Source organism: Erigeron canadensis, chromosome 8, assembly GCF_010389155.1.
Source record: "Erigeron canadensis isolate Cc75 chromosome 8, C_canadensis_v1, whole genome shotgun sequence".
NCBI lineage: Eukaryota > Viridiplantae > Streptophyta > Magnoliopsida > Asterales > Asteraceae > Erigeron > Erigeron canadensis.
Genome location: NC_057768.1, coordinates 47,796,338 through 47,806,965, shown reverse-complemented (window position 1 = coordinate 47,806,965; position 10,628 = coordinate 47,796,338). Strand labels below are relative to the sequence as shown.

Below are 10,628 nucleotides of genomic sequence, written 5' to 3'. Positions count from 1 at the left end.
TATCACTTCAATCAAAAACTTGATATTTTGACTCGTGATTCAAAATGTGACTCGACTCGTACAAATCATGAGAGATCAAGTTAGAGGAATCGTGACCTTTGGATTATAATTAACGGTAAAGATTTAAAAATAATTATTAAATCTTGATCATTGATTTTAGTATAAAGATCAAGATTTCTCTAAGAAATCATCATCCTTTTTATATATAACATAACATAATATAATATAAAGTGAATCGGGTCATGAGTTTTTCACATTAAACTATAGACCTGGATTTCTATGGGTTGTTTTTAGCTTGCATAAAAAATATAAATCACAAAATTTATTGAATAGACTTTTCATATAAAATATATACAATTTTTTAATTCACATTGACAGCTCTTAAAGTCTGTTATTCACGAAATCCTTTAGATAATATTTATGTAAAATCTCTGTTAAAACCCACACAACATAAGAATAAGCTAGATTTCATCGTATACCAATTGGTGACATATATATTAACCGTGACAACCACTTCAAGGTAATAATCTAGTAATAATTAAAGCTGATAAAAATAAATTTGAAATCATGTATCTTAAATTAAGTTACACACTTCTAAATAATGATTTATTTTTATTTTTTTTAATTTTCATAGATAAGTGATCAACCGTTATGTACAAAGAAATCAAAAAAAAAAAAAAATTAATTAGACTCTATGGTCAATCTCATGTCGAAAACTTTCACACCATCTTCCTTGGTAAGTTACATAAAAAAGTCTTAAAAAAAAAAAAAAAAAAAACTTACATAAAAACGAAAAAATTGTGACCAGATTCACTGTACTTAATTACCAATTTACCATACTAATTCATACCATAATAGCCTCTGAATCCTATAAAAGGAGCCCTTCATCACTCAAATTCTCCATCATCTACTACTTCTACAACAAATCTCTTAAATTAATACTCCATTACAAATTAATTAATTAATAAAATCTCCATCCATCAATGGCAAGCACAATTCAAAACAACAACCTTCTTAATTTCTCATCCTCAAAGAAAAGAATGACCCCAGATGACTCATCAAACCACGAAGACGATTTCATCGCCAAAAAACCACCAACAAAACCAAATTGGGAAGACCCTGCATCCGCTCTGGCGAATGCCCGACATGAATTTGGAGAGCATGGCGGCGTTAACATGTCTATTGAAGCTTCTGCCACCTTCACCGTCATGGAACCTGAAACCCTCGGCCGCATGTTCGCAGGAGAGCTAGGCCCCGACCGTGATTTTTTCATCTACAGCCGCCATTTTAATCCGACGGTTCTTAACCTCGGACGTCAGATGGCGGCTCTAGAAGGGACAGAGGCAGCATACTGCACTTCTAGTGGCATGTCTGCCATCTCATCAGGTACATCTTTTTCTTATTTTATTTATTTTCTTATATTTATGTATACATTACATTATGGGGCTAATTAATTTTAATAGTATCTAATTATAAGTGTCAATCTTTTTTTCTTCCTATAAAGTGGGGTTTATCATGACCCATGTATATTCTTAATTGGTTAATTAAAAGCTGGATCCATATACCAACCCATAGCACCATTTTTTTACATTAGTGTTGTATCATAACCATAACGACTAGGTTGTTTTGAATCTAGTTGTTTAATTTTAAGAACTTACTTTTGACGGTTTCCATTCAGTTGCATATGTGTATGTCTTTATAAATTTGATTTACAGGAAACTTTTTAAAAAAAAATTAAATTAGCTATAACCCATATCCTCTCTATTAATTTGTAACCCGAGCTACCCTTAACATTCGATGTATGTAGCTCCCCCTCCATCATAAAAAGTTATGTTGAATACTCGTATTAATTATATATTCACTATCCTTGCTAATTTGCTATTATATTATTTTTTTACAACTAAACTTGCATGCATATAAAATATTGAATACAATAATTTTTGGTTATTATGTTATGGATCAGTGTTGTTGCAATTAGTCAGTAGTGGGGATCATATAGTGGCGTGTCAAACCCTTTATGGCGGAACTCACGCCCTTCTCACTCATTTTCTTCCAAGATCCTCCAACATAACCACCACGTTCGTTGACATACGGGATTTGGAGCAAACAAAGGAGGCAATAATCGAAGGTCGTACAAAAGTTTTATATTTCGAATCCATGTCAAACCCGACTTTGACAGTGGCTAATATTCCCGAGCTTGCAAGGATAGCCCATGAGAAGGGCGTGACAGTTGTGGTCGATAACACGTTTGCGCCTATGGTGCTTTCGCCAGCAAGACTTGGTGCCGATGTCGTTGTACATAGTATTTCTAAGTACATTAGCGGCGGGGCCGACATAATTGCTGGTATGTTCTTTTATAATCTTTAGTTGTGTATATTTTTTCTTTTCTTAGGTATGCCTGTTTCGTATGAATTCGAAATTAATTGATGTTTCTATACATGTTGGAACATATGACCCATATTTAATTTAAATCTTATAAGAAAAAATAGTTTATCCATTTTTATGTTTTAGACATTCATGAAATGAAAGGTTTAAAGTTTGAAAAGAAGAAGCAGGGATACATTTGTTTCATGTGATTCATAATGAACCCCTTTTTACAGTATCATCACATGAAACCTGTTTGTCAGGTTTACTTTTTCATGTATTCTTGACTCGTGTCCAACAACATATACCCGGTCATCAGTATGTTTATGGGTTGATTACAAAAGGCCAAAAGAAAGAAGATGACATATCGATTTTGATAGTCCATGTGAGGTGTTTGTCCTTTTCTAATCAAATTCTTACTGGCTAGATTCAAAAGTAAAAGGTAGTAACAGAATCTTCAAAATAAAATGGGTAAAGTATGAAATTGGTGATAAAAAGATACTTTTGATGCTTTAATTAAATAATATTATCTTTAGATTTATTTAAGATAAGATTTGTCATATTTCAGGGGCTGTTTGTGGGCCAGCTAGTTTGGTGAACTCACTCATGGACCTTCACCAAGGGGCTTTCATGTTACTAGGTCCAACAATGAACGCCAAGGTAGCATTCGAGTTGTCGGAAAGAATCCCTCACTTGGGCCTCCGCGTCAAGGAGCATTGCCACCGGGCTTTGGTATATGCCCAAAGAATGAAGAAAATGGGACTCAAGGTCATATACCCGGGCCTAGAAGATCACCCTGATCACCATCTCTTGAAGTCCATTTCAAATAAGGAGTATGGATTCGGTGGGATGCTATGTTTGGACATGGAGACCGAAGCTAAGGCCAACAAATTGATGAATCTCTTGCAGAACCAGACTCAATTTGGGCTCATGGCAGTTAGTTTGGGCTACTATGAGACCCTCATGTCTTGTTCGGGTAGTAGTACAAGCAGTGAATTGAACGAAGAAGAGCAGGCATTGGCTGGAATCTCGCCTGGTTTGGTTAGGATGTCGGTTGGCTACAGTGGGACCGTGGAACAAAGGTGGGGCCAGTTTGAGAAGGCGCTTTCGAGGCTCCAAGATTCAGGATTGTTATCTAAGAATTGAATGATGATGTGATGTAAACAATGTGGGTTCTTAATTAGTAATGCTATTGTTGTTTCTGTGTTGGACTGTATTTATGTTTGTCACTTTTGGACATTTCGATCAGTTGATCACTGTCTTAAATTAAGCCCATGCCGTTAAGGTAATAATAGCCTTAATTTGGCCATGCAGATTGAGGTATTAATAGCCTTAATTGGGTTTATATGCCATTTTCATCTTTGTATATGTTTTCAATCTATGCACTTCATTGCTGGAAGGGTTACTTAGTTGTAACCATTTCTGTTTGGCACTAATCATCAATAACATTAAGTTATTTGCTTTACAAAGTTCGTTGATTATATTTTAGATTCAACGTTTAATATTGATGATTTCTTCGGCTAAAGTAGTATTTGAAACTCATAATCTTCATTTGTGAACATTGTATCAGAAACTTTCTAGTTCTACCAATAAGTTCATAAAGGGGTGGGTCGAAACACGACCTACTTAACCATGATATCAGACCAATCGTAGTCATCCTTTGCTGCATAGATAATTTGTTCTGTTATTGGCTGCTAGACAGTGTAAGGTTGTCAACACGACAGATCGAGCTGAGCTTCATGCCTTCATCCCAGGTCTATTATTCAAAGAATCAAAGGGTCTATGAATTGGATTTATTGGCCCAATTACTATATAGGCTCAATTACTAGATAGGAGACTATAATTATTGGGCCAACTCATGACCCCTCCATGGCTCCATGCCTCCATCTGCGGTATTTTTAATAGTAGTCAAGGATGTTGCTAATCATAATCCTTACATAATAATTGTCATACATAAAAAATGATCAATCGTCTTTTACAATAATCCTTTTGTTTGAACCATAGTCTTATTCTTCAAAATTATGGTTACCAAGATCATTATATTGATGACTCCAGATATAAGATCCACAATAACATATTGGATGTTAGTATGTTACTCAACGAGCTCAAAACTAATAGCCTAATATCTATTCAAGCTTAAGGCTTGGTTTATACCAAATACAAATATGCAGATCAACCAGAAAATATTTTATAAAATGGCAACTGGTTTGTTGGTACACTATATTGTAATCTAAACGGTAATGGATAAGGTTTTTCATGTTCAAATTTTTTTAAAAAAATAAATAAAAGCCTCTTACTTACACATATACGACTCAATTGGGGTATTCCAATAACCTTTTGTATAAATATTTCAAGACATCTGACCAATAAATCGTACTTGTGATTGTTTCACGACATTGTGAAGTACATAAAAAAAAAATCATACCAAACATATTAGAGTACATTGTAATGTAATACAAGATATAATTATTTCTTTTACAAACTAACAACAAAAATATACTTGAATGGATTATCGAATAATATGTTTTGTCTGTGTGGATTATTTGAAATTGTTAGTTAATTCTCATTTATATGTATGTATATGGTTCTTTTCACAATACATATTTAATTTTTTACAGAAGGCTATGTTTATTATGTTTTTACACTTTTATGTTATTTAATATGTTATTGTATATGGTTGCTATTATATATGTATTGACAGTACTGTCGAACTTATGATATAGTATATTAGGTGCATGTTGCTATTCTAGTCTATCCTTAATGTACCCGGATGATACTCAACAGACAGATTTATTGAAAGTCTCTTTGTCACCGGATCAAACGAGATTAAGTATCTAATGTATAAGTGCGGAAAATCTTATACACTAGCAATCAACAACCAGAACACGAATGTGAATATAAACTTGAACTGTATATTACTTCAGTAAATGCAATTACAAGTAAGATACCAAGTTCGAATTACGAAAATATGAAAAATGAAATGACTGGAAGATTAACCTTAAACATAAATTTTAATCTCTATTTATACTAAACTAATGGATTAATCGGGCCTCGAGTTTCATGGACCGAACCCAACTCGTATGACCATTCGAGCTTGACTAGGTCGAGCTCGACCAAGTCAACACGTTGACCAACTCGAGTTTGACTTTATTATATTCGAAAACTTAACGTTTATTACAAGTACATATTCAATAGACTCAAGACAAACATCTATAATGATGTTGTCACCTGAAAATGCACCAACATTTATCTTTTATGATATTTTTCAGCCGACAGGTATGGTAACTAAAATTTTAACACTTACTTATTTTTACTTCTTTTTGATCGAAAACAGTATCTCTACCTTTATGTAGGATTAAGACTGTGTACATGTCACTTCTCCCATACCCTCCTTAGAGATTGGGTTTGTGTGATTATTTTTAGAGCTATTTAATTGGAAAGTCATCTAACTTGTCCTAAATATCTTTTCTGGGGTCCAAACAAAAAACTTCTCTATTGTGGGGATCAAAACCGGCTAAAACCTCTTTATGGGGTTTGTACCGGCTAGAAGCTGACGTTTTAGCCGGTTTTAGCCGCCGCAATAGAGAACTTTTTTGTTTGGACCCCAAAAAAGATATTTGGGAAAAGTTGGATGACTTTCCAATCAAATAACCTTTATTTTTAATATCTTATAAAACAATTTGCCATTTTTGAAAATCTCAATTCATGATTTGAAATACCTAACATACCCCTCTTTTTTATTCACTAATTTAAACATCCTTATCTAACATACCTATAATATCATTAAATCTCAACCACTCATTTTTTTTTCTCTCTTCCAAAAATTATTTTATTCATTTAATTCATTCAAAATCTTCTATCTTAAAAACCGTATATCGATAAATTATAAAAATTGTATGAATGTTTTTAAAATTTTATTATCTTTCATTAGAGATGTTATTTGATATAATTTCGACAAAATTTTAAATGCGAGGACGGAGCCCATACGAAATTTTATATATGACTTATCACCTTCAATGACCTATCACCCATACCATCTCACCGCCACAAACTTTCCTCGTTTTTTAATAAGGGAAAATTTCATATATATCTCATTTTAAAGACATAATTTATTTTAAATACAAGTTTTTAATGCATAAATATAATGCTTTTAAAGCATGCTTTAAAATATACGAGTATGAAATTATGCGTTTAAAATGGGATATAAAATTTTTCAATCCATTTTAATAACAGGGCAGGAAAAGAAGACCCAAACAAAACACCGTAATATAAAGGCAGAATAGAAAACCCAAACAACCAGGGAAAGAAAAGGTTGACGTTGTGAGTAAAAACCTGTCTGATCATCTGAACGGAAGAATAATACTAATAAAGATGGAAGCCACCGGGGGTAACGGAACCCTAAACAATAACAACAACGAGACTTCCCCAAACGATTCAACTGCGACGACGTCATCATCAATGTCTTCTGACGATCCAAAGCAAAACCTAAATCAAGTTATTAATTCAATTCAGAAAACCCTAGGCACTATCCATCAGCTTTACCTCACTGTCTCTTCTTTCAATGTCTCCTCCCAGCTTCCCCTCCTCCAACGCCTGTATAATTACTCTCTCTCTCTCTCTCTCTCTCTCTCTCTCTCTGTGGTGTGTGTGTGTGTGTGTGTATATATACATATATGTGTGTGTGTGTGTGATTGAATTGAATTGAATCGAATGAAATTGTGTGTATGCAGAAATACACTTGTTATGGAGATGGATAACATGGCGAAACTATCCGAGAAATGTAACATACAAGTTCCCATGGAAGTCCTCAAGTAAATACTTGCTATAAAATTTATTTATTATATATAAGTAATTAGGTAATCTTATCTGGAAAGTGTAATTGAATGAATTTGTTTCGTGAAGTTTGATAGACGAGGGAAAGAATCCGGATGAATTCACGAGAGACGTTTTAAACAGTTGCATTGCTAAAAACCAGATTACTAAAGGCAAAACTGATGCCTTCAAGGTTTGCATTTCTCCCTAATTCCTTCTTCCTTATACTACCTGTTTGTATAAGTGTTTCTGCGAATTTGTAGTGGTATTAAATTATTAATGATCTAAATATCCATTTTAATAACAGTAAGATAATCGATGACACTCCACTTCTTTTTAAACCTTATTTATAAGCATAAAAGGGATATTATCTAAAATATGCTTCACCTAACTGACATATATTGTAGTTCATTTGCCCAAAACTTGAATACACTGCTGATGGCGGTGTGATCACAAGAGCCTGTGGGGAGCCAATTTGACTTGGTCTTAGATGCTTTATTGCGTTTAGACTCCTTGCTATATATTTTCTTGGTTATATTTTTAATGCAACGTGGTATTAGACTATTGTCAGGTTAATGCTTTCAATTTTGATATGTTATTTTAGTTAGAGGGATTGAGTGAACGGTCCACATGTTTGACGTGTAGTTGGTATTTTAGTATTCTTGAAAATGCTTAAGAGAATTTTGGACTTATGGGCAAGGTGAAGTTCATCTATCATGTTGTTCTTAATACTCTCTAGTCTCCACCCATGGAACACTAAATTGTGCACATCCTTTGTGTTGGTCTCTTTGTGATGGGAAAAAGAGGGGTTTAGGAAAATTTCTTATGAGATTATGAACATGAGCAACGTTAAGGGTTGGTTGTGTATTTAGAAATTAGTTCCTGGATATATGCCTGTGAGATAGTGAACTTGATTGAGGGATGAAGATATATATGTAGATCGTAATTTTTTATCGATGTGATTGAATGAAAATTGGAGCCAGTCACCAGTATAAGTGTGTGGAAATGTAGATAACTAAGATCGAAAAGTTATATTGTGCACCAAAACTTTTCAGAACCTCTATTGTATGCACAAACTTTGTAAAAATGTTCAAGTTATGTAACTAACTATGATTGACCAATCAAAAATTTGCACGTGGCAGCTCATATGAGGTGCCACGTATACCATGTTACATAATTTGAACATTTTTACAAAGTTCGTGTTGGAAAAATTAGTTGTTTTGGATGCAAGTTATATATAGCATTTGTTGCTAGCATATAACAATGTCCAAAACGGAGTTGAGATGAATGTGATATTGATGCTCAAAGTTGTCCCTTGGTGACTTCAAAGGGTGTCCTTTCATGACTTGAAAGGTTGTCCCTTCGTGACTTCAAAGGTTGTCCTTTCAGTACTTCAAAGGGTGTCTTTTCGTGACTTGAAAGGGTGTCCCTTGGTGACTTGAAAAGGCATTTGGCTTCCTATATAAGAGGTTAGTAACCTCATAATCACAACACAATCACAAAAAAACACACACACAACACTCTGGCTGATCCAGAGCCTTTTCCAGCATTATCCGTCTTACGTTCTCTTGTTGAAGGTATAGTTCGAGGTGCTAGGTAATGCTTAGGTTGTTGTACCCTGGGAGATAGACGGGTTCACTTGGGTGGCCCGAAATCTGTTTTAAGGGACCTTTGTTGAACAGAAATCCTCAGCCATCACCTTCTTTCTTTTACTTTAGCTTTACTTTATGTTCTTCTAAAAGTATTCTCACTTTCTAATTCCTTTTAATTATTGTAATTTTCATTACTTAGTGTACTTTATTTTCTGTCACTATGTATATCTTTTTCTTGTTTCAAATTTCTTTAGTCTTTATATTGTAATTCGAATAAATATATCATTCTGTGAACGGTTTTCCTACAGTTCGTGCATACAATAGAGGTTCTGAATAGTTCGTGCACACTATAACTTTTCTGTCTTAGTTACAGACATTTTCGTGCACTTATCCCTACTTAAAATTTGACAGTTTTGATATGACATAATAGTTACACATCTATTATGTTAACTAGAAGATAGGACATCATCACATGATTACACGTTTACACTGCACAACAATGTCGATTTGTGAGGGTGAGCATGGGCTATTGAGTTTATTCTTGCGCGATTTACATTCCATCTGTCTGCTCTTGTGTAATTTGTAATTTAAGATATTAACACGAGAAATATAATCGATACTGCATTACTGCTGTATTACTGTTTTATAGCATTCTTAGATCGACTCTTGTCAGTTCTTGTTCGTTGAATTTCACCCAACTAACAGGATTATTCATGGCCGGAGATCCTTATAGAAACAGTCTCTCTACCTGTTAGTAGGGTTACAACTGTCTCCATCCCACCTCCGCCATACACTGCTCATGTTGGGATTGAGTATTGTTGACAATAAAATTGACATAACAGGATTATTCGTTTGTTTGATATTATTAATGCAAACTATCAAATAAAATTGTTTCTGTGAATTAAGTGCAACTAAGACCACTTGCGTTGGTACCCAGTGCTCTTATATTATCTACTTGTTAACTTCTTTTATAAAGTTTCCTCTGCAATGTGATTATCTGAATATCTAAACTAAGAGTGGTCTAATCCTGATAATTAATTCATTTGCATAAAAATATGCTTTTGAGATCATGCTACTAGGAACAATTGAGTTGGTACTCAGTACTGTCAGATTATCTACTAATTAGTTTTATCGTTCATTTATCCACCTTAACGTGAACATTAAACGAAGAGCATTGTAATGCCGATTTTTTTTTTTTCATATGCTGAGTCTGTCCATTCAACTGTGCTTACAGGGTTTGCGGAGGCACCTTTTGGAAGAACTTGAACAAGCATTTCCTGATGAAGTTGAAGAATATAGAGAGATTCGAGCATCTTCTGCAGCCGTGAGTGCTATAAAATTACTGAAGTTTTAGCTTTTAGTTTTCCTTGATTGCTTTCATCTAATATGTATAGCTACTTTGGTTCAGTTTATTTTTCAACCTAATCAATTGGTACTTGCAAGTATTGACTATGGTCCATTTGGCTTTTGAAAAGGCCTTTTTGAATTACGAACATGCTAAAACCTGAATCATGTGATGCAGGAACAAATGCGTCTTGCACAAGCACAAAACATGCTACCAAATGGAGATGTGAAAGTCAAACCTGAGATGTAGAATTGGAGTATGTAGTTTTACGTACCTGCATTGTCTGTAATACAGTAATATCTTGTTTCAAACTATAAGAACACTTAAATTCAGTAAAGCTTGAAACTTATATTAACTTAACTTTGTGTTGGTAGTATATTCATGCAAAATACGAGTATAATTTATGGGCATATGCTCCACTAGAATTCTCGCTGTAAGTGGTGTTGTACATGTGCTTATTTGTTGCTGTATATGTGTGAGTTAGTGATGTATGATAGTTTTAGTGGGTAGTTCTT

The 10,628-nt window shown here is 34.0% G+C and overlaps 2 protein-coding genes across 2 annotated transcripts; both read left to right on the top strand.

The window, feature by feature from the left end:
- Positions 1-899: 899 nt before the first annotated feature.
- Positions 900-3,580, top strand: LOC122609968 (methionine gamma-lyase). Its single transcript, XM_043782927.1, has 3 exons — positions 900-1,386; positions 1,964-2,344; positions 2,933-3,580. The coding sequence occupies exons 1-3, from the start codon at positions 984-986 to the stop codon at positions 3,508-3,510; spliced, it is 1,362 nt and encodes a 453-aa protein (XP_043638862.1). The 5' UTR covers positions 900-983; the 3' UTR covers positions 3,511-3,580.
- A 3,039-nt stretch (positions 3,581-6,619) lies between these two features.
- Positions 6,620-10,468, top strand: LOC122578669 (mediator of RNA polymerase II transcription subunit 10b-like). Its single transcript, XM_043750686.1, has 5 exons — positions 6,620-6,959; positions 7,095-7,175; positions 7,267-7,369; positions 10,003-10,092; positions 10,291-10,468. The coding sequence occupies exons 1-5, from the start codon at positions 6,736-6,738 to the stop codon at positions 10,360-10,362; spliced, it is 570 nt and encodes a 189-aa protein (XP_043606621.1). The 5' UTR covers positions 6,620-6,735; the 3' UTR covers positions 10,363-10,468.
- Positions 10,469-10,628: the final 160 nt, after the last annotated feature.